The sequence below is a fragment of the Papilio xuthus genome, unplaced genomic scaffold (genome assembly GCF_000836235.2).
Source record: "Papilio xuthus unplaced genomic scaffold, Pxut_1.1 DF826776.1, whole genome shotgun sequence".
NCBI classification, from domain to species: domain Eukaryota; kingdom Metazoa; phylum Arthropoda; class Insecta; order Lepidoptera; family Papilionidae; genus Papilio; species Papilio xuthus.
The window spans coordinates 87,958-113,160 of NW_013531873.1; the positions used below are offsets into that span (position 1 = coordinate 87,958).

The window sequence follows — 25,203 nt, forward strand, 5'->3', positions numbered from 1 at the left end:
AAATGCAGAGGGAACTAACGTCCCTCCGCAAGGCCAGGGAATCAAGCCGATCGGTAAGACCTCGGTCATTGACGATTCGAGTCGCTCTCCGTTGTATGCGGTCAAATGGAAGAAGCTGGTACTGGGGTTCTCCTGCCCAGAGGTGCGAGCAGTACTCCATATGGGGCCGCACTTGCGCCTTATAAAGTTGTAGGCGGTGGCCCGGCTGGAAATACTGCTTCGCCCTACTGAGCACACCCAGCTTTTTGGAAGCCAGCTTGGCCTTGTCTTCCAAGTGACCGCGAAACTGAACGTCACTCGATATGTCAACGCCGAGAATACCGATACTGGCTGAGGCAACCAGGGGAGTGTTCTCAAAGTGAAGATTTACGACAAAGGGATCTTTTTTAGCGGTAAAGGCGCAGACTTGTGTCTTTTTGGGATTGAATTCGACAAGATTTTGTCGACCCCAATCCGAGACTTCACCCAATAGGGTCTCCAGTCTAGTCACAAGTCCAGTCCGGTTCTCATCGGCAGTAACCCGAGAAACGTTCGCGCGGGTCGTGTACAGTGCGTCACCCGTGCTATCGTCTGCATAGCAATGTATGTTGCTAATTTGCAGCATATCATTGACAACATGTACTTCAACAACTACAAACTACTCCAACAAAGTATTCCAACTACAGTCTGATGAGTGTGCGTCCCGGAGGCCTTATATAGTCCTCTTTCCCTTCCCTCCCTTTTTCTCATAAGGAAAGTGATGGGAAGTGTAAGTAGACTTTCCAGATGAGAGGATGCATGGAAGGGAAAAATATTTACTTTCTGTGCATCCTCTCCTCCGTGGATTAAAGGTAGGCAACGCATATGCAATTGCGTATGTCTATGGGCAACGGTCACTTAGCTATTTCAGCGATTCCAGGTGGCCGCTCGCTTGTTTGCTACCGTATGATAAAAAAAAAAGAAAGAAGGTGTTCAAGCAAAGAAAATGTAGAGTGGATACCACAGAAACACCATGGTGTACTATGGTGGGAAATAAAGTTGAGAATTCACAAATTAAAGAAGAATTGCAGTAATCAAAAAAAACAATAAAAAAAATGTATATCTTCCTGAAAAAAGTATACAAATCTGCCTACGCCCATAGGTTGTTAATAAAAGTTTGGGATTTCTTAATAAGATATTTTGCAGTGTTCTTTTCTCAATAGTGTTTGTTTAAACCACTCTTTTACGAAGCATACTGTTGGAATGTAGAGCGTCGCTGCGACTCGGCTCGAAAGTAAAGTGCTGGTGGAATGTGCGCTGATTACGGCTAATCCTAAACAATGTCATGGCTACGGAAATATGTAGGCAAGAAACGAAACGGGGCGTAGGGTCCCGTATAATGGTTAAAATTTTACATCTTCTTAATTAATTCTTCTTAATTTTAAAGTGCTTTTATTGTGGAATACAGAAAAAATCATTTTGTGTGCATTTATTTTTCATCTTAATTAATATCATAAATGCGAAAGTCTAGATGGATGCATGTTCGTGAATGTGAATGTATCACCAGAACGGTTCAACGGATCTTGATGAAATTTGTCATAGATGTAGAACATAATCTGGAAGAACACATAGTCTACTAATTTATTTATTTTTATTTCGGGCGGACGGAGTTGAGGTCGACAGTTAGCGAAAAAATAAATTATTGGCTTTTCGAATTTTGAATTCAATTTAAAGAACCCTAATATTAAAAAAGTATAACAAAGAAAAGGGACTCTTTGTTTCGTATCAAGTTGCGACGCAGCGATGACATCAGCTTTTTGTTCATTAAATTTACCAACTTATATTTACCACAAATATTAACATTGAACATTCGAAACTAGACTCTATTGCACTTACATAAGAACGCTGATAAATTACGTAAAATATGCAAACTTTGTTACTATTTCTAAGTTAAAGACTTTTGTAGAAAAAAAACAATCGATTATTAACTTACTGGAAATTATGCTAAAATCTTGTATTGCATCTTTGATATTGTGTTTTTACAAAACAATCGTGAAGTTTCATAACCTTTTGCCTGCGACTTCATCCGGGTGGAATTTAACACGTTAGCTGCCAGAACGATTTTTTGTTGAAAACACCTAAAAATATAGTAATACCTTATTTACATTGCTCATATACTTATTATTTAAGTATGGCTTGTCGGACACATAGTCCGACAAGGCCTGATAAAAACATTGGCTTGTCGGACATATAGTCTGACATGGCAGCTAACGTGTTAAAAAACATTCTATGCGTTCGTCCAGACTATGTTCTACATCTATACCAAATTAAAACAAGATCTGTTAAGCCGTTTTGGAGATACATAATAAAAAACATCCATCCATCCGTCCATACATTCGCATTAATAATAATTAGCAAGAAGTAATAAGATGTATTCATTTAATAATCAATATGAAGTTTATGAGTTTATATTCTTTTTTTATACATATCAAAATTGACTAAATCTAACTTAATTGAAAGCAATCTAATGTAACGGTTTGTTTCTTTAACTCTGGCTACACTACAAAACACAATCGTGATGTTATTCCTTGTACTGAATCCTATATCTTGCGAAGGATATGCTTCATTAAACTAATAAAGACAACTCATGTTGTTTTTTTAATTATTCTACTTATTAAGTGGTGGTATCCCGTATTTAGATCCCCTTTTATAATCAAATGCAACTGAGTTTCATATTTCAATATATATATATATATATATATTTACGTATATTACTTTTACGTATATTAAATCTCTCTATAAAAAATATCGTCATCTTTGACAAAAGAGAGATAATATGTTTTAAACGAAGATTTTGCTTTCAGAAACCCACCGTTAATCAAGTAAAACGTTTATTCACTAGTCAACGTCTATCACGTACTGTGCAATGTGCCATTGTTCACTTTTATTACCTATTTAGTATTTAATATTCGCAATACATATGCGGAAGAGTAAAGATTTTATTGCAAAATTATTCACTAGTTTAACAATGTCTTGGGGTGAAGATTTTCGCGTTTATGAGAAGTGTCATTTCTCTATAGTGTCTCAAAGATACAAACAAGCGTTTTGGTTAATTACAAAAAGTGGTAGAGCCAACAAAAATAGCGACACGAATAGTTCCGCTCGATCGGTGTAATACCATGACCACACAGAAGATAGCCGTCAATTGGAAGTCATTTCGCGTACAAGCTGATGAGAGAGCGTGCCGGAAGACTAATTTTAATCATCATCTCCTTCCCATCCTTTTCTAATAAAGAAATATTGGCTAGATAAGGGGACCTATCCGTTTTCTGTACGTTACCTCTGTCGATTAAAAGTAAGCAATGCATCTGCAAATGTCTATGGGCAACAGTAATAATAATTAACTTTATCCGAAGCTTTATAATATCGTCATCTAATCTAGATGTTCATCTCTGTTCAAGCCCTTTTGTCGTATGACGTAAGCGCAGGTTGTCGGTGACGTCACCCCTCGTTTGCACCTGACCGGTATAGCGCCGTCTCGCTCCAGTGGCGACAATCCTCGCACTCTTTGTTAAGTTAAACAATATTTAATTGTATACAAAAATTAGCAATATCAGTCGTATATATATTTTTAGGTCTTTTCTCTTGTTTTGTAAGCAATAACTCAAATACCGCTAAGGACATAATACCCTCATGAACCCTTAACAATTGTTCTCCATCAAGATAAATTCATTAATATTGCGTCGTATCTCGTCGCAACAGTTAAAATCTCGTGACAATTTTAGAATGAATCTTCCGCTACAGATGTACACAGTTTTGGTCCTTCGTGATTCACAATACGATGATACATTTATAGTTTACGATACGGGGACGTAACGACAGTATGTTAATAAGTTACTAATGATTAAATTGTCTGTTAAGATTTGGTAGTCATTAGTTTATTAACTTTTAAACTAATATGTTGCATTTATAGTGAAAATACGAAATGGATTTTTCGTTTTTCTTATTTATTATAAGGTAATCCACAACTGGAGGGGGATTCTGCCGTCTTACATATTGGTACGGCTACGGCTTTAATTACAAAAAAAAGTAACTTAACGGTAAGTAATAGAACAAGGTGTAATAAATGTTGAGTACATCGCATAGTATAAATAGTAGTACATTTTGGGGCGTGTATCTGACATGTGCGCGGCATGTGAGGCGCGAGGCGCGCGCGTCCGCGGGGGTTCCGCACCTCGCACTAAAATAGAACCGGTTGTTTGTTTGTAACAACCGCCGTCGTCGATGTTATCCCTCAGCCAGGAGGTAGCTGATAGATGGAACACTGGGTTCCGTTGCTTTGTTTAGGTTCAAGATACTCCGGATGTCTAATTTTGTCGTTAGGTATAAAAATATTAAAAATTATTTTTTATATAATATTTAATCTTAATTCTCACTTATAATATTATAAATGCGAATATTTACATGAATTGATGGATGTTTGTTTGAAAGTATCTCCAGAACAACTGAACGGTTCTCGATTAAATTTGAAAGTACACATAGGCTACAACATAAAGTTTGTTTAATACTGCGCGGACGGAGACGCGGACAACCGCTTGTATTTGTTATAAATATATCCAAGGTTAGAACAGCAGTCTAAAAATCTAGACCTTTTGATTGTGATAACATCTTAATAAATCTGTTTTTTTTTATATTCGCAAGATAATGCATTCTTATCAAAATGTCGATTTAATCGGTGTGTGATTTGATAATGCCGACTCGTCAGCCATGTTGCGACATCATTTACTGCACAATGTTTATTGTAATAAAAAATGTTGGTTATCTTGAAGGATTATTTAAGACCATTTCTTTTGAAAGGTTGTACTAAGTTATCCTTCCTGTTTCCTACTGTCTAGGATATCCCAACTGTGACAATAAAAATTAAAACGAAAAGCTTTTTGGGATATAAGCTCATCCTGTATTCTAGCTGGGCCTTTAACTTTCGCTCTGATTTTATGCGAGACAGGCCTAAAGCTATCTTTATTTTAGAGAAGATTTAACATAAAATTGTTTAGTTACAAAAGCAATAAGAATGCAAGATAAAATGGTTTAGGATTAAAACTTTAGGTAACTCTAATTCGCATATCTGGCGAAAAACCGCCATCTACGGCATAAAGCAGAGGAATGGCGTCACTCAGTGAGCGACCGGACGCGACCGAAAGTGGACGTGTGTGTTGCGCGTACGCGTCTTAACTAGTGTTGTATACAGTGGAAGAAAAGTGGTTGTTGTATCATTGTGTGTGTGATATAGTGTTGGTGATCTTTTGTGTTTTTTAGTTTTTAAATTTAAAAAAAAAATGTTTTATGTGGATGTGCAAATTTAACCGTTAGGCGGCCATCACTAATTTATTTGATTAATTTTACTTTATTTAAGTTTTAAAGAATTATGTTTTTGCTGTGTTTTGTTAGAATGTTATTTGGTAGAAATGTTGCATTGTAATCGGCCACGTTTGACCTTGATATCGGACCGTTGCGCCGGCCGGTCAGCAGTTCGAATCTCGCACGTTAATATGCGCACACGCAGCTTTTTTGTCACGGTTCAGCCGTAACATTCCATTAAATTACCTAATACACTATGTTACTGTATTTTTTAATCTAATCAATTGATTTTCGATTAAATATATTAGTACAAAGTTCAATAACAGACGAAAAATTCTAGAGTTGTACAGTTTTTGTGAGAAGTTTAACAAGAAATATCTTCAGATTTAACTTTTTTATGTATAGTATTGGATTAATAAATAATAATAACAGATAAATAAGCTTGAGATAAGTTCACCTGTCATGTCTCATCATATGTCGTGTTTAACACAAATACGATATGACGTCATTTATATATTAGATCGCAGACTCTGAGCAAATATCAATTAAATAATAATTCAAAATATGACTATTAAGTATTGCTCAGTTACTTATTTACCTTATGATCACATAGTCCGCGCAATGATGTCATCATTTGACATAGTTTTAATGATAAATATGTTACAAAATTGACCTTGTTTGTCAAGTTTTTCTATTTATCGGGATAGCAAATAATTAAATTTAATTTAATTGTAGTAAACATCCTAAATCTTATATATAAAATTGTCGTGTCACAATTTTCGTTCTCATACTCCTCCGAAACGGCTTGACCGATTCCCATGAAATTTTGTGAGCATATTAGTAAGTCTGAGAATCGTCCAACATCTATTTTTAATCCCGCGCGGACGGAGCCGCGGGCGACAGCTAGTATCTTATAAATATAACAAGTAAAATTATAAAGAAATAAACGAAGATTTACAATAATCTAAAAACTAGACGTAAACAATCGTCACGTTAACGTTATATACAAAAAAGATTCCTACGAATCGTATAAATTCAGTTAAAATAAAAGTCCTCTGTTTAAGACTTTCGTTGGCATCAAATCTTTTTTCTTAAACTAAACAGCGATACAACGTCTAAACTTTCTCTGTTCTAACTACGTTAAGTCTTATCTAGACAAAACAATCTTATTGTATTCAACATTTATTTTTATTAAACCTCTGTTCAAAGGTCAATGAAATTAAACAACATAGAGTATACAATCATTGTATTATGAAAAAAAAAAATTTTGACAGCGATTTTTTTTATTATTAATGAGATGACGTCAAGTACCTCGACCTTTTAAAACATCGATAGCAATCAAAAGGTTAAATAGTTAAGAGAATTTCCTTTACAAAGCAGTTACTTATCTCGCCATTGTTACAGTTTAAATATATTGGACTGTACAAAAAAGTTGTATGGTAACTTAATTGGTTTAAAAGAAATGGTGGATGGTTCGTGGAAGGTATCTCCAGAACGGCTCAATGGATCTCGATGAAATTTGTCATAGATGTAGAACACATAGGCTACTAAATAAGTTTTTTTTTTAATTTCGGTCGAAAGTATTGGCAGGCGACAACTAGTCTAAAATAAAATAAACATCGTATTTAACAATCACAATTCAACAATGTAAACACTAAGCTATACAAAATGGACAAACCGATAAAGGATGCCATAGCAAGAGTTTTTTGTCGCATTCCTTTGACATTACGTGAGTGTACCGAGACGAAACGATAGACAATATGACGTCATTAACACGTATATCCAACTACGATATTGTACATTTTTCTATAGAATTGAGCGAATAAATTAAATAATATTATTTATATCGCCACATCCATATTCATTACGGGTGTGTAAATCAGCTATGAACCGGTTCAACAGTTCAGATCACATTGACTTGAACCGTTGAGCTGCATCTCAATTACCGAATTGGCAGCTAACAGCTCATTCCTAATTACTAAAAGTAAATGAAAGCCGAAGAACCGCAAGTTGCCTGGCTACTCACAGTTCACAGCTCGAAAAGCAAATCATTACTCTTCGGAGGTACAAATTGAGCTCATCTGTGAGTCGGTTTCCTGATCTGCTGTGATCTGATCTGCAGGTCATTCATTTTCGTTGAGTTACCCATGACAATCGTACATTTTCGTATAAAGGTTTGTCGGTTTTCTGTGCTCTTAATACCGACTTTTCTTGAGATATTTTACCTTTGGCATTACAAAGGTCAAGATGAGTCGTGCCTATAAACAAAATACTCTCAAAACACTCACACAAGTAGAAACCCTAAGCATAGTCCTAAGTCTAGCATTAAACTATCCTTTGAAGATTTTGGTATTTCTTTTAAAATGTCAATTCCGTTCGCTTAGATTTTAAAAGCGCATTCGAAAATGTCCATAATACCGTAACGTGGGTTTCTGAGACTTATATCCCCGTTTAAAACATAATGCATCTCAATTTTGTCAAAGATAATGGCAGGGATGACGGATGTTGTATACAGAAATTTTGGTGCTCAGAAATCAGCTTAGCTTAGCTTAAATATGACACTTTATCGCACGCTATTTGAAATAATGATAATGCGACTTCCGAAATGCGATTTTGATAATTTACAAAGTATTTATACCGGAAGCAGTTTTAGTGATATTAATTTCGGGGTCAAACATACTCTTTTATAACCTTAACTATAATGTCAATCATCGACGTTCAAAGGGTTAGAACACGGGTTGACTTGAACAGAGTTTATTTTTAATAACCGGATATATAAATAATACAATTTGTTGCAAAATAACACTGGCTTGGAATCTTGTTATCACACGATTGCTCTTGATAATGCTATGACGTCTGTGTAATTGTCTGATAACACATTTAACAATCTACTACTCGCGAATACCACACTAAAGTACCTTTATACAGCTTAAGTATTTTATTCTAGTCATATAGTCTATAAGTAGTGTGGTTTTGTACTCAAATCCACACTAAGGGTCTCCTTTAGTACGTAATTAACATATCCGAAGTGCCTTAGTGAGACATAGTAAGTTAATTAGCATGTCTTCGATCAAGATATCCGCGAAAGTGGCTAACGGAGCATCACGCGCATCGCAAATGACTGCACAGATCTGTGCACTGCGCACGTGCGCTCTCTGCAGTCTACTCTGTGCATACAGAGTACTTTCTTGTCACAGAGTATGTTGATGTAGAAGAATAATTGTTTTTTAACCCAACTTGTATGATTTCTCGATGATTAGTCATCCTTCTCGCTTTTATTCTCTTTGAAAGAAAGAGATGACATAATCTGTTACGGATTTATTGGTTTGTAAAATTGAATTTAGCCGGTTTTCCGTGTTTTTAATCATAGTAGCATATTATCTTAATATACGAGTGATTTAATAAAACGCTCAAGTAAATGCTACCAATTATAAAGCAATCAGGAACCGATTGAGGGGGCTATTTCGATATCATTCGATATCAAGAAAATGAATCATATCTCAAGGAGTTTGATTTAAAAACAAAGGCGTATTAAGTCAAATTTTCTCTACTTACATTATATTTTTGTTATGTAATATTATTTACAGCGGCATTTAAATGATTGTAGTCAACTATTTTCTTTGGTCGGACTTCATCTAAATTTTTATGTTTGTAACGAATAAACTCGAAAACTACTGGATTATTTCAAAATTTTCATCACAATTAAAATGCTATGTTGTTCCTGAGTAAAATAGCCTATATTTAATACTAGATGTAGCACGCGACTATGTCCGCGCGGAATCAAAGAAAAATAGAAGCCTACGTGTATGTGTCCTATGTTCTACATCTATGCCAAATTTATCGGAGATCCATGCAGCCCCTATAGAGATACCTTCTAACAAATATCTACCCAAACATTCGCATTTATATTACTAATAAGATTTCTAGTTAGGCCGCTAGTTTTTAGAAATCCACGAAATGAAACAACCCTTTCAACGATCGCATAAGACATGTAACTATTTTCGTGGGTTGTATAAGCCATATTTTTTTTTTATATTAGAAAGCGGCAAACGAGCGAGCGGCTACCTGAAATAGCTGAAATAGCGAAGTGACCGTTGCCCATAGACATACGCAATTGCATATGCGTTGCATACCTTTAATCGACAGAGGAGAGGATGCACAGAAAGAAAATATTTTCCCTTTCCATGTATCCTCTCATCCGGAAAGTCCACTTCCACTTCCCATCCTTTCCTTATAAGAAAAGTGTGGGAAGGGAAACAGGACTAAATTAGGACCAATATAGTTGAGGAGGTCGCGTGAGTCGCGCATGTCGTAAGTCACAGGTTAATTGTATTGGTCAATTTATCAGCAGTTCATCAATTGATGAATTCAACCGGTGAATAGTATATTATATGTACATGTCTGTAACAATCTAACTAATATTATAAATACGAATGTCTAGATGGATGGATGGTGGATTTGAACGTATCTCCGTAATAGCTTAATAGATCTCGATGAAATTTAGCATATACCTAAAACATTTTTTAGAAGAACTCACGCGCCGGAGTCGCGGGCGACAGCTAGTGAATGAATACACAAAATTGGGAAATTATGGAAAATATATATATTTTTAATCTGTCTCTGTCAGTGTTAAAACGAGTGAATACTTTCTATATCTCATCTAGGCAAGTGTTATCTATCCCAAAAGATATTTTTTTACAAATATAATACGTTTGTTCGTCACCTGGTGAGTCGCAGAATCCGGTCGCACCGGTCCGCAGCCGGAAACTCGCCGACCGACCTTCATTGCGTAATTCCAACGTCGCTAAGTGAATCTCTTCTCTACACTCTATTGTTGATGTTATCTCCAACACAGTACAGTCGGGGACAATTATTTCCTACCCACTTGTCATAACAACGTGCGTAACATACGATAATCAGTTCCACTGGGAAGCGAATTTAATTCTCTGACTGAATCATTCAGGTTTTTAGACATAAACTAGGTCTGTGGTCAAGCGCTAGTTTATTCATCAATAACAAAGTCACGGTTCTCTCTAACCTGTTTTTTTTAGCAGCCGTCGCGTCGACATCATTCACGTCCGCTTTGAACTTAGCGATATCGTTCTATAAAAAGTCGGCTAAAACTATCGGAAATTCATTAACAATCAAGACAAGTCAGACAACCATTTTATTATTATTAGGTATGATGATCAGCTCATAACGTTCTCGGCATATATTTCCACAGAGGGGCTTGTTGGAGGTGACTAGGCCTTACCTATTGTGGAATGAATGAGTTTTTACACGTCTTTCAATTTCTCTGATATGTGCAGGTTGCTTTACGAAATATTAGAACCCCGATGTTTATAGTATAAGTCCGGTTCTTAACCACTAATCCACTGAGGCTCTCCAACCATTTAGGTTAAACAAATTTAATATGACTTGGTTTGAGCTGCACTCAACTATGAGAAAGTTATTTGAAATTTAGTGTTAGTTCCCGTGTGTCCTATGATATCGGTCATTGACCTGCCAGATAACGCATGCCCATTTCTCAGGTGTGTTTCGGTTTATTTAATGGTGTCATCGAAAATCAGTTCAAACAGGAAAATAAACTAGAATTGATTTAAACTTAGTACTTTATACACGAATGCATCATTAACTAATTGCCCGTGCAAATCGGCTGCACTGTGCTTTCAAAGTCAAAGTGGTAACAGAATTGTCATAAGTGACGCTAAATTAAATTCGCTCATTACCACTCGCCTGTCGGTGTCAGACAAATGACACAAAATCTCTGTCGGACTGTACAGATCAACAAGGATATCTGACCTGATAAACCACCCCAGAAAATGTCAAAAAAGTTTCATGATGCATTTTTCGTACTGACTTGTATTTTTTCTTTATGGCATTTCCATGTCTAAATAGGTTTTATATATTTTTTGATAGCTTCTCTCACAGGCCAGATATTCTGTCGCACAATGATTCCCGCGTATTTTTTATAATAACAATTGCATCTTTCTCATTGCTTTCTCCGCGCGACGTCAGACAGTTGGCAACTGACTGCGGTGATGTGAAGAAAGCGATACACTCCATTGGATCTAACTCGCGAAGTAAATTGATGGAAAACAACTTAAAACATAAACCCTAATGCTTTCCATAAAATGCCGTGATTTTTTTTATTATAAAAACTACATTTACAGGCAACTCTCCGTACTTTTTTTCATATATTTCAATCCCTCCACAATCATTGCGTCTCTGTTCCGTGTATATCTAAAATAAATTGGCTGGTTGTTAAGTTTTGTTAGCCATACCTCATCTGCTTCTTTAGTATTCCTAAATGAGACTGATTTAAAAAAAAAGCCTTTAAATATTCAACAGGCTAGTTAAATCATCCTAGCTATCTTAGTTAAATTGAAAGCCTAGTTCTTATAGTGACCACTTCCGGCGAGTGGCTGCGAGGTGTCGATGACCCGGGTTCGAATCGCCCACGCGTCGCATCTCTCTTATTGTCACAGCATTTACATTACGAGGACAAACTCTGTACATACAATGAGTAAATAGTATATTAAAGTTTAATAAACTTTATTTTTTTGACAAAAAAAGATTTATTCAAATCAGACCAGTACTTACTGAGATTAGCGCGTTTAAACAAACAAACAAACTCTACTACTTTATAATATTAGTATTATATAAATATAGGCTATATAATAACTAATTAACCTAACCTATTTTACTTTAGCATCTGATCTACTTTCCATTAGAAGTCCCGCATAAATCGGTCCAACTTTTACTTCTAATTCTAGGCGAATTTGTACTAATTACCTAACATTGTATGGCACCGGATTGTGTGTGTGTGTGTTTGGGTGTTTTTAGTTTTTTTTTGGTATTTATTTAGAAACAAAGTGGTATGTTGTGTGTTGGTCGTGAAGCAGTATTTATATAGAAACGTTACGCGCTATGAATAACTAGGTAATTAATAATTGCAGAAACTGTTTACGTAAGATGCGCGCGCACTTCACAGAACACCGTTATATTTGTTAGATATATTATTATAATAAATATTATACAATATATTCTCTCAACTTTAAACTTACAATCAATCTTTTGCTGAATTGTACAGTCCAGGATAATTATTTCCTACCCATTTCAGTAAAATTTGACGCTTACAACGCTAAATAGATCTTATGACAATTTGCTGTATCACGTTCTAAAGTGGTAAGCGAATTTAATTCTCTAACTGCACAAGTTGTATATAGCGTTTGTTCGTTTGTTTTTAATGTGCGTATATTAACGGCGTTTTGAATTGTTTGAAGTAAACGAGAAATATTTCCAAACTATGTGACTTAGGTTCCTTCAAGAAGCGAACGTATTACCTTGGCGTATCCACTGTTCTTTTACCCCCTTCTCTTATTAAAAATATATGTTTTTCAGTAACTCTAAACGGTTTGATTTAAAATAACCCAATAATTTGTTGATTCACATAAAACGACATTTAAATACGTAGTGAGTAAAACCAAACTTGTAAACAAGTGCCAAAGCAAAGTTAACCAAATAAGTGCGGGGTGTGTGTTGTGGTGTGCGGGGTGTGTGGGCGAGGTGCCTCCATGACGTCACAATGCAGAGGCAGTTGAGCAATGTCAGTGTGCACTCCTATCAGGATTACCAGCCGACGAGGAGATTTGGTAAATTTTACTACGTGATGTCTTCGTTATTCGTTTAATTTCCCGCGCGATTATTATTTTGATGCAACATTCTTAGTGGCCAGTAGCTCTTTGAATAAAAACTCCTTGGCCATCAAATAGATGTCATATAGCCGCTAACCTCTATAAATGGACTGGCTATAAGACGCAGATTTTTGTTCCCGTGTCATTTTTGCCATTTTACCGCTGATAGTTAGCGGCGGTGATGCGGATTTGAACTAATGATAATGATAGAACTGTTACGTAATATCAACAGGCTTGTTTAAATACGAAATGAAGCGACAAGAATCCGTTTATTAATTATACGTTGTGTGTACAGGGGCGCAGTATGAGCCGGGCGGGTACGCGGCGGCGGTGCAGCAGCGGAGCAACATGACGCAGCGCGAGGACGCGCTCAAGTTCGAGCAGGGCCGCATCAAGGCGCTGCAGGAGGAGCGCTTGCACATACAAAAGAAGACATTCACAAAATGGGTCAACTCATTCCTACAAAAGGTCAGTACCAACTACCAAGACTTCTTCAGATTCGATCCTTTATCCTTGCAACATAAGTACGACATTGTTTAGATGAATGGATGTTTATTAGAAGGTACCTCCAAAATAGGTTTATGGATCTCGATGAAATTTGACATATATGTAGAACACATATGCAACAAAGTGTACGACACACAGTAATTTGAAAAAAAAATAGATTCTCATAAGAATAAGAGCACACACGAAAGGAATTATAAGTAAGTGTGTCGCATTCCAAAGTATCATGTTACAGTGCACGCGAAAAGTAACTCTCATGTTATTCTACCCGGGTAGTTTCTTTTAATACTTTTAAATACTAAAGCAAAACCTTACTTTATGTGATTGTAAAGCGATATGTTCAAGTAGTTAAGTACTGTTATCAAGTGGTGCGTTATCACGATGGCTCATCGGCCACCAGTCACGCCTCTGTTAGTACGCGTTCGGTTCGACGCTATTTATACATCGTTAGCACTTTTACGTTGTGATTACAATTGTAGCACGTACTGTTGTGGGTTAACATTTGTTGATGTATAAATCTGACATGATAATACTTTGTCCGCGCGGATTAAAAAACAACTCAATAAGTAGCCTATGTATTCCATACGATGTTCTACATCTGTACTAAATTTAAATGCAATAAGTAATAAACATCCAACTAAACTTTCGCATTTATAATATTAGTAAGATGCTATCACCATTGTTAGAGAATTTAAGAATGCATCGATCGAAGAAATACCACGGCCACACAGAAGATGAACAACAGATAAGAGTTTCGTCTGATGAGTGTGTGTTGGTAGCTAAAGACGACGGAAAATGTAAGGATGGAAAGAGCGTTTGGATTATGATGAATTTTGGAATATTCATCAACCTGCCCTTATCCCTATCGAGGGTCGGCACAGCATGTACTACTCCTCCATACATCTCTATCAGCCGTCATATCCGAGTCTACCCCCTTCTTACGCATATCCTCTTTCACACAGTCATTCCATACTTTGGAATATTATTTTATATAATATTATAAAAAGATAAAATGGAAATATTAAATAGAATTATTAGAAATAAAGTGAAAAGCGCGCACTGCTACAGAACATATTTACAACTAATACTTTTAAATATCGAGCAAAAAGGAAGAAAAAACATATAAAGTTCTAAATTCAAAAATATAACAATTATGAATAAAAACGTGTAAAAAGTTCCGTATCTGTCGGCAACAGTAGCCATATTTAAGTCCATTTCCCTCATCTACTCTTAAATAAGGAAAGGGGATCTAGATTAGAGAGTAATATCCTTTGACCTTTAAATATCTATTAATGATTTTTATTTGCCTTGTTGTTTATAAATTGTCCACATTTTGCGGTGTGTACGTGATGAATGCAGCCGCCCTGGTCACTTATCACACGACGCTATCAGTGCAGAAATGCGGAGTACAATGCACCGCGGGTCCCGACCTATTGATTATGTTGCATGACACATTGCTGTTCATGATCATTGATCATTTATATCATTATTTTTTTATTAATAAATGGTTATTCCCGGGTAATAAAAACTGAACTGATTGGGAATTAATAATGAACAATATGAAGTTTAAATATAAATTAGTCAATCTACACGGATGAAATCAAACCGAATGATTCATTTTTTATCTTCAAAAGAGGTCAAACGAAATATTAACTATGTTATATTATAAACTAGCGGTCAATCAAGACTTCTTCAGTGACAACAACAACAGCCCCTGAGGCTGCCTTCCCATCCAAGTCATTGCTAAGTTTTTTGTAAATCCGTGCATGACATAGTCATGTCCACGGTCTCGTAATCCTTTGAGTAAATACAGTAATCTGACAAAATATTTAAAGTCTTAACATAACAAGTAACTTGTTTTTAAATACGAAGCTCAATTCCATGTAAACATGTGTCATGAGAGAAGTGACATTGTCCGCTATGACATCATACGTCAAACATTTTCCTTACAACTTCTGTATGAAAATATACTGAAATAGATAATTGTCATATTTATATGTTAAATGTTAAAATATAAAGCGGAACAGTTTGTTTAAACGCGCAAATCTCATGAAGTACTGGTCGATTTGAAAAAATATTTTTTTGTTGGATAGTCCATTTATAGAGGAAGTAGTATATCAATAGTTTTTTTTTATACCGCGCGGATGGAGTCGCGGGTGACAGCTAGTGTTAAAATATAAACGCTTCTTACTAATAAAGCTTGCTGCACACGTTCTCATTGTGACAAGTGTGTAGACAAAAATATCGACAGTTAAAACTGAAAGTCTGTAGCGAGCTTAAGAATCGGTATAGAAAACTTTTAAACACTATCACTAAGCCAGTAAATTATTCAAACTTTCGTAAGACATTATACTAAACTGATATATAAACACGGCTAAACTCATCCTGATGAAGGGCCCCCGATGGGCTCGAAACTAGTCGGTGCCGCCACCGGACGTATATACGTGAGTGTTTACCCGTGTTTATATATCAGTTTACTATGCTAGTATCATTTAATCTGGATGGACCATGTAACATCTCCATAGACATAAAATATTATAATATTTAGTTAACTCGCAATGATGTCATCTTGTCCGCTAAAGGTCATACACAGAGATAATATAGTTATAAAAAACTGTTCATTTAAATATAGCTTAGGTGACATGAATGACATTACTACACTTACAAGACGAGAGTAATGTAATAAGTTTTCATTGCAGAAAAACTTGTAATAAATCATTACATCGTCCCTTACTGTCTCCTTAAAGGAATAGAGACGGTGATATGTATTTATTCATGTGGTCCAGCGGTGCATTGATCTCTATAAATGTATAGGCGATTACTTGGAAATGACAGCTATTGCTTTGTTCCGAGTTAAACGCGTCTGTTCATGTTACGTGACAGATAATTCTATCTAAATTATTAGTTCGAATCCACACCACCGCTACAAACCTTTACTAGCAGCGCCAAAATGGCGCAAATCAAATAGGCACAAAATACTAAGTCTCATAGCCTGTCCATTTATGTCAGTGCGTTAAGGAAAACCCACTGTTTCGCATTTGTTTGTACGTTTCATTGTGTCCTGTAGACTAAATGGTTTGACCTATTTTGTAGATGGAGTTGGAATTGGTATTCCCAGAACTGTAATATGACTACACTTGTTTATTTTAAAATAACTATCTTACTAATATTATAAAATGTATGCGTATGTTTACATGGATGTTTGTTAGAATGTACCCCAGAACGGATGCATGGATTTCGATAAAATTTGGCGTTGATGTAGAACGTTGCCTGGATGAACTATTTTTTTATATCACACAGACGCATTCGCGGCCGATAACTTAATTAAAGTGCCTTGTAGATAATCAAAGACAGTAGCGAATAGCATGTCATATTTAGACCTACGTAGAGAAGGATTAATTTGTATAAAGTATCATGGTGACCGTATTGGTTACAATTTTGGCAATGATGTATAGCGTCACCCCGAGCTATACAATGCTAATGCGGCATGTCCGTCCGTCTGTCACAATGAACGACCTTTGTTAGGACATGACATAGCACAGACTTACATTGTATGATAAAACATTAACGCATGTTTATTATGTAATATTTATATGAAAGAATATTCATATTTTGTACTCATTATGTATTTGCGAAAAAGAAAAACTAATATTTAAAATTTTATCTGTCTGTCTATATGTCTGTCGCTTGGTCTATATAATCACCGGAACGGATGGACCGATTTTGACGAGACTTTGTCAAGAAGTTAGCTAATGCTAACGGACATATTATAAGCTACTTTCATTTGGGCTATAGAAGTCGCGGGCGATCTGCTGTTAAAGAATTTTTGCTTATTAATTATATTGGAATAAAGATGTTTTTTATAAATGTTGCGTGAAATGGCTTGTTATATTTATATGTTGGATATATTAATGTGAAAGGATGTTCAGTTAACATGTCAATACGTATATAAATTGTCAAACGCAATGCAGAGAGATTGCGAGCGGGGAAAGTGTGTCGCGCGGTCGCTGCGCCGGCGCGCGCATCTATACACCACAATCATATTGTATGCTTACTTATTCATTCTATTAGGATGCATATTAATTAATTATGAATTAAATTGTACATTAAACCAAACGTATTTAATGTGAAAAAGTGGTATCGCTTTAAAACTGTCGTTCTTACACACTCTAACTCTACTAATGTTGTATCTTCTATCTCTTTCATGTAACGAAATGTGTTTAAACGTGACGCGACCTTGACATTGTATTTGATAAAGAACAATTACCTTTTAGACTTTAACCTAGCTTTAATAATGTTAATAGAAGCTTCTCAGGATAATAAGTTAATTATATTTAATTTTGTACAATATTTTAAAGCCCTCATGCAGGTTGCCTTCTAAATGTTGCATTGTGTTGTGTGCAGGCGCGTATGGAGGTGGAGGATCTGTTCGTGGACCTTGGGGATGGACGAAGGCTGCTAAAACTGCTGGAGATCATCAGCGGAGAGCGGCTGCCGCGCCCCAATTCGGGCCGGATGCGCGTACACAAGATAGAAAACGTCAACAAAAGTCTTGGCTTCTTGCACACTAAGGTCAGTTTTTGGATTGTTTTTTACGACCGCCTGCCTGTCGCCAACCCCAGTTGAAAGGGATGTACTATTCAACTAATTATTAATATAAAAAAATGTCTATTAGTTCTGTGTTTTTAATTATTAATAACTCTCTCTCTCTCTCTCTGCCTAGCTTGCATCCCACAAGGTGGTGGGGTCAGCTTTCTCAATCCGCCTCTTGCACTTCGCTCTGTCTGTCTTTCAATATTACCTCTTCCCGTCTCGTTTTGTGTCTGCCTCTGGATCTGCGACCAGGGAGGGATAGTTGTAGATAAATAATATATTAATAACACTATCAAATACAAATCAATTTCGATTAAATAATATATAAATATGTGAGATATGTACTAAATATGTATGTGACGCCATATAGGATTATGTGATATCAGATAATAGGCAAGGTCGTGTTATCAACACATATGTAGTGTATCACGCGGCTATCGAGTAGCTAGTCGATGCTATCTATGTTAAGATAGTAATATACATTTTTGCTAGCTCCACAACTTAAAGTACTTTTGTTATTTTAAACATTGTTAACATCACACATATTAAGACAAAATATGTAAATTGTAAAATATTTCCGGATAGACCTATCCGTCTCTGTGCGTCCCCTCCTCCGTCGATTAAAGGTACAATTGCCCTGGACACCAGTCGCTACGCTATTTCGGCGAATTTAAATTGCTTGATCGTTTACCAACTCGTCATAAAAAGATATATATATATATAGGATGTTTGTAATATTACATTTAAACTAATAATGAATAAAAGATGACTGCATTTTCTATGTCAGGTGTATGAATACAACACAAAAGGTAAATCAGGAAACCTTATAAATGTAAAGTGGGAAAGCTGACCGGTTTCTTGTAATGAGTTTTTATTGTAAATACATATTAGAAATATTTATTATATGATCTGTGCTCTAATGTAGTCTACCAATAATATTTTAGTTTTTAATATTACACAAAATGAAATAAATTGTGTAAAAAAAGATAGCAAAAAATGTTTTTATCACACAAAAGAAAATTAACACTAGTTTAAAACTAAATTCAATAATTAGTATATCTAATACAAAATATATATTTTTAATATATTATTAGTTTTTAACACATTCACTGCCATTTTGTGAGCAAGTCCACAGTACGTGACGCAGTATGTGTTTGTTGTAGGTGCGCTTGGAGTCAATCGGCGCTGAGGATATCGTGGACGGCAACCCTCGTCTCATCCTCGGTCTGATCTGGACCATCATCCTGCGTTTCCAGATTCAAGAGATAGAAATTGATGTCGTAAGTAAACATTGCCATCTATTGGCATCTTTTCTCTTTTACATTCTAGATGGCGCTGGTTTTGAAAATGTTAGGTAAGCAGCGAGGATATTTAGAAAACATGTCAATTTTATGTTTTAAAAATATAAATAAATCTCATTGTATTATGGACAAGTTTTAAGAGTTTTATATAAGGAACACTTTCAATGCCACCAAATGTCAATATCATTTGAATAAATATAAATTGTTGTGGCATTTAATGTGTTAAAGTACATATATATCGACTTATATGATGAAGAGTCACATTTCCAGAGATCTCAAATGCAATACAACTGTTTTTAATGTTGGTATCGTTGTAACTCAGGACGAAGAGAACGAGTCGTCAGAGAAGAAGTCAGCGAAGGACGCGCTGCTGCTGTGGTGCCAGCGCAAGACGAGCGGCTACCACGGCGTGCACATACACAACTTCACTGACTCCTGGCGCTCGGGACTCGGCTTCAATGCTCTCATACACGCACACAGGTCATATACCATACATACACACTACCATACATTGCTTTTTATTATAATAATATCATAAGGTAGCAAACGAGCGAGCGGTCACCTGAAATCGCTGAAATAGCAAAGTGACCGTTGCCCATAGTCATACGCAATTGCATATGCGTTGCCTAACTTTCATCGACGGAGGGGAGGATGCACAGAAAGAAAATATATTCCCTTTCCATGCATCCTCTCATCCGGAAAGTCTACTTTCACTTTTCATCCTTTCCTTATGACAAAAAGGGTGGGAAGGGAAAGAAGACTAAATTATGGCTCCGGGACGCACACTCATCAGCGTGTAGTTGGAATAGCTTCCACTTGAGGCGTGTCTTCTGTATGGTTGTGGTATATCACCGGACGAGTCGGGACAATTCCTGCGAACATGTTAAAGCTCGCTCTACTTCTGTTGCTTGCGTATTCAAAATTGTTCGTATCACAAAATGTACTATGTTTTTTTAGACCGGACCTGTTCCGTTGGGCGGAGGTCCCGCAGGCTGACCACGTGGAGACCCTCAACCATGCCTTCGACGTCGCACACAACCACCTCGGTATACCTCGCCTGCTGGATGCTGAGGGTGAGTCCACCTTTATGTTCTACACAAACATATAATGTAACTGTAGAAAATATCTGTTTTAAACAGTATATTTGTCGCACTCAGTGTCACTAAGTGGCCATTAAGGAAGATTTAATATTAAATGTTCACATAAGGAATAAATCACCATGACACCACTCTGGTAGTGACATTAAGCAATTTATCTGACGTTGTGGTGGTGGTGGTGATGTTGCAGACGTGGACACGAGCAGGCCGGACGAGAAGTCGGTGATGACGTACGTGGCGAGCTACTACCACACCTTCGCCCGCATGAAGAACGAGCAGAAGAGCGGACGCAGGATCGCCAATGTTAGTACCATCATCAGAGCAGCAGTGTTCGCTTCGCTATTTCGGCGAATACAGGCTGGCAAGCTGCCAAGCTTAAACGGCAATTCGATATAGATATAAAATATGTTATTTGTCTGTACGTATACAGATAATAGGTCAGATGATGGACTGCGACAGTCGCAAGGGCGAGTACGGGCGGCTGATGAGCGCGCTGCTGGAGTGGATCCGGCTGAAGATCCTCGAGCTGAACGGACGCGAGCTGCCCAACTCGCTGGACGGCATCCAGCGGCTGCTGCTCGCCTTCAAGCAGTACCGCACCGTCGAGAAACCACCCAAGTATGTCATATACTACTTGCTGAACTTGGCACTTCAGTACTTACAATATCCTACTGTCTGACGTGCCAACTTACGTATAGAGAATTAAATGATGTGTCCAAGTATTATGTAAAATTACAAATTCGAAATAGAAGTGTAACAGGAATGCCATGTAGAAGACAAAGCGAAAATGGAATGTAGAGATGGTTTTTTTTAGTATTGAATCCAGAGTTTGAAAATAATCACATCTGATATTAGGTCGTAATGTAGTCGAAAGACGATATTCGGGATTACAGGGATTTCAAGTATTTCTTCTTCAAATTCTGTACTCTCTGGGGGTTGGGGCTGGGGGGGGGGTGTTCGGGAGCAGTTTGTGTAACGTTGGTATAATTGTGTTGCTATATGTCAGATACAAGGAGAGGTCCGAGGTGGAGGCGCTGTACTTCCACATCAACACGATGCAGAAGAGCCTGGTGGGCGAGGCCTGGGCGCCCAACGAGGGACATCTGCCGCAGGACCTCGAGCGCGCCTGGCAGAAACTTGAGCAGGTCTACACATCTCCATTCTATTACAGCTCGATACAAGCTATTGCCTGTAACTTCGTCTACTCAGAATTTGAAAAAAAAGTGAAAAGTAACTGATATGTACCAAATGTCAACAAGATGTGTTGAAACGTTGCGGAGTTATCATGTAAATATTTAAATCAAACTTATCACCAGGGAATTGTATACATTTCCGGGATCATCGGTAGTCTATGTGATCTTCCAGACTATGTTCCACATTTCACCGAGTTTCAGCGAGATGCAGCTGTTGTGGAGATAACTAGTAACAAACATCCATCCATCCATACATTTTGAGAATGTAATAAACGTTTATGAGATGAGTAACATAAGATATAGTAGAATGTTGTAGAAGTATAAATGTACATGTCCAGGCGGAGCACGCGCGCGAGCTGGCGCTGAGGACGGAGCTGCTGCGTCAACAACGACTCGAACAACTTAATTATAAGTTCAACACAAAGGTATGCTTTTTTATATATAATGCTATGATAGCTAAATACAGATTTTTGAATTAACAGAGTTATTTGTTTGTCAGTCTGTACTGCGCAAGGGATACCTGAAGGAGATGATCCAGGTGCTGTCAGACCCTCGCTACGGCTCCAACCTAGCGCAAGTTGACGCCACTGTCAAGAAACACGAGGCCATCTCCGCAGACATACTCGCCAGGTACATCTCGATAAGTCTGTTTGTCTCTTTCTATTGCTGAAGTGTCTTTCTCACACGTACTGTCACTGTAGGACGGAGCGCTTCGAGGACCTATCAGCTATGGCTGGGGAGCTGGTCCGCGAGCAGTATCACGGCGCGGAAGCAGTGTCTCGTACTGAGCAGGCAGTACTGGCTCGCTGGAGGGAGCTGCTCGAACTGCTGGAACGGCACCGCACCTCGCTGGCCCGACTGGCGCATCTCATGGCGCTGCTCAGGGAGGCGGATGCGGTCGCACATACATTACTAGAGATGAAGGTACATTATGTCAACCAATATTAGATGCCTCTGTTTAACTTTCACTGTATCTCTTTCTGTACGTAGGTATGAACATGTGTCATATATTGTTGCAGGCTCAATTCCAGTCCGAAGAGGTGGGTCGACATCTGGTAGACGTAGAGCGGCTGCTGCAGGCGCACGCTCTGCAGGAGCTGCAACTGGGCGCGCTGGATGAGAGCATCCGCCGCCTGGTGCGTCAGGGCGCCGCTGCTGAAGGCCCGCCGCAGCCGACGCAGCAGCTCGCCGCACAGCTCGCCAAGCTGGAGGACGCGTGTGACAGGTCCATGACAGCATCATCCTAAATCCGAATAAATAAATGTTAAATGTTTAAGAGAGAGACTTTGTTGACACCATTTAATTTTACCAGCTTAATGGCGGCTGCAAAGGACCGCAAAGCACGATTGGAGGACGCCAGGAACCTCTACCAGTTCTTGGAGGACCATGACGAGGAGGAAGGTACGTCGTTATTTCCATTTTCAGACTAACATAAACATGCAAGTTGTTACGCAGTATTATATTTATGTGTGCAGGCTGGGTGACTGAAAAGCAGCGCATCTGCCGCGCGGAGGTGGCGGCGAAGGACCTGCGCGGTGTGCTCGCGCTGCGCCAGAAGCACACCGCGCTCCTGCACGAGCTGCGTGCACGAGACCTCGTCGCGCAGAGACACCGCGAGCGCGGCCAGAGGTACACCACCTCACCATACCTCACATAGTATAAAATGACATGCAGTGCCATCTGACGTCACATGTTTTGTATATTCGCAGTTTGATTGAGGCCAAGCATCCTAAGAGTGCGGAGGTGGAGCGGCGGCTGGCGGCGCTCAGCAAACAATGGGAACTGCTGCGTCAGCTGGCGGAGGCACGCGACAAGCAGCTCGCTGACGCCGCAGAGGCTCATCAGGTCAGTACTCAAACTAGTCAGCGCGCTAAACTAAGATATAGATAAGTTGTGTTTGTTGGTTTTGACTGGGTACGTGTTCGTGTGCAGTTCTACGGCGACGCGAACGAATCAGAGTCATGGATGAAGGAGAAGCGCGCGCTGGTTGGTACTGCCGACTGTGGACGTGATGCGGCCGGTGCTGGGGCGCTACTAGCGCGCCATCGGCTGCTGCACGGCGAACTGCAGGCATACGAACCCGAGCTGCAGCAGCTGCGCGCCGCCGCAGACCGCCTGCAGTCCGCCGGCATACACGAGCTGCAGCTGCCCACTGAGGTGGAGGCGGGACCAGCGCTAGAGGAGGAGGAGTGGGTCAACGAGACGCGCCTCGTGCCCACAGAGGTCTGGGAGGAGGAGCCCGTCGAGCGCCTCGAGCACCGCACCGTCACAGAGGAGCGCAGCGTGCCACAGGTCAGTTGAAAGGAGAAACAAAATGAACGAAAGGCACGTCTTCTAGAAGTTTAAATATACTATTAAATGATATGTTTGTGTGCAGGTGAAGGCGCTGTACGCGTTCACGGGTCAAGGCATCTCGATGGCGAAGGGCGAGGTGATGTTCCTGATGAACAAGACGAACCCGGACTGGTGGTCTGTGCGCAAGGCTGACCGCACCGACGGCTTCGTGCCCGCAAACTACGTGCGCGAGATTGAACCCCGCGTTGTACCCGTCAGTATAACACATGTCGTGTTTTTATAATTTAGAACAATTTTCATATTATTTTTTATGTGTATAGGTACAAGTTCGTCGTCCGGAGAAGGTGCGTACAGTGCAGCGGGTGAAGAAGACGGTACTAGTGAAGCAGGTGGTGCCAGTCCGGCGCGGCACCACCAGGCCCGCGCGCCGCGCCAGCCGCGCTCAGCCAGTCGCACTGGCTAAAGCGCCCGCTGTCGGCGAGAGGATGCAACACATCGAACAACAATATGGTAATAAATTACAAACAAGATTAACCTTAACCAACACAACGGTACCGTATTGCTTGACGAGCTGGTGATACTTTCAGGCGAGCTTGTGAAGCTGTCGGAGGCGCGACGGCTGCAGCTGGAGGATGCCATCAAGCTGTACAGCTTCTTCGCGGAGTGCGATGACTTTGACAAATGGATCAAGGAGAAGGAGAAGATGTTGCGCACTGATGACCCCGAGGATAGCGTCGACACCGCCAAGAGGAAGTACGAGGTGAGAGACAACCATCCCTTTCATTTTGTATGAAAATAATGTTTGGTGCTTCGAGCAGGACTTTATAAAAATTTTGTTTATAGAAATTCGTGACGGACTTATCCGCGGCTTCCAAGAGACTGGAACACATCGAGGCGGCGGCGGAGGAGCTGGTGGCGGCGCAGCACGGGCAGGCGGCGCGAGCTACTGCCCGTCGACAGCAGCTGCGCCAACAATGGGCCCGTCTGCTGCGCCTCAAGGAGCAGAAGGAGATGCATCTCGAAGGAGCGTCCAGGTGAGAGAAAGAACAGTGTGACTTGTCCAACCACGATATTTGTGTAATTGATCAAAGATCATATATTGAATAATGTTTGTTTGTGCAGTGTGGAGCTGTTCCAACGCACGTGTGACGAGGCGCTGGAGTGGATGTGCGAGAAGGAGCAGCAGCTGGCGGGTGTGGGCGGGGCG

At 39.0% G+C, this 25,203-nt stretch overlaps 1 protein-coding gene across 4 annotated transcripts in view; it reads left to right on the forward strand.

The window, feature by feature from the left end:
• The window catches only part of kst (spectrin beta chain, non-erythrocytic 5 kst), a 44,631-nt gene that overhangs the window by 2,437 nt on the left and 16,991 nt on the right, over positions 1-25,203 (forward strand). For 2 of the 4 annotated variants that reach the window (XM_013318898.1, XM_013318901.1), the window contains exons 1-23: positions 5,131-5,249; positions 12,721-12,971; positions 13,309-13,481; positions 17,922-18,089; positions 19,274-19,390; positions 19,734-19,891; positions 20,369-20,484; positions 20,699-20,811; positions 20,939-21,126; positions 21,515-21,653; positions 22,040-22,126; positions 22,201-22,331; positions 22,403-22,625; positions 22,721-22,926; positions 23,014-23,102; positions 23,177-23,330; positions 23,411-23,546; positions 23,634-23,993; positions 24,079-24,249; positions 24,317-24,506; positions 24,584-24,756; positions 24,840-25,030; positions 25,119-25,203. The exon at positions 25,119-25,203 is cut by the window's right edge and continues 122 nt beyond it. In XM_013318898.1, coding sequence (XP_013174352.1) covers positions 12,905-12,971; positions 13,309-13,481; positions 17,922-18,089; positions 19,274-19,390; positions 19,734-19,891; positions 20,369-20,484; positions 20,699-20,811; positions 20,939-21,126; positions 21,515-21,653; positions 22,040-22,126; positions 22,201-22,331; positions 22,403-22,625; positions 22,721-22,926; positions 23,014-23,102; positions 23,177-23,330; positions 23,411-23,546; positions 23,634-23,993; positions 24,079-24,249; positions 24,317-24,506; positions 24,584-24,756; positions 24,840-25,030; positions 25,119-25,203 — 3,435 coding nt within the window. In that variant the 5' untranslated portion in view covers positions 5,131-5,249; positions 12,721-12,904. Of the gene's footprint in view, positions 1-5,130; positions 5,250-12,720; positions 12,972-13,308; positions 13,482-17,921; positions 18,090-19,273; positions 19,391-19,733; positions 19,892-20,368; positions 20,485-20,698; positions 20,812-20,938; positions 21,127-21,514; positions 21,654-22,039; positions 22,127-22,200; positions 22,332-22,402; positions 22,626-22,720; positions 22,927-23,013; positions 23,103-23,176; positions 23,331-23,410; positions 23,547-23,633; positions 23,994-24,078; positions 24,250-24,316; positions 24,507-24,583; positions 24,757-24,839; positions 25,031-25,118 lie in introns of those variants that run through there. The other 2 variants (XM_013318899.1, XM_013318900.1) reach the window with 2 other exon arrangements.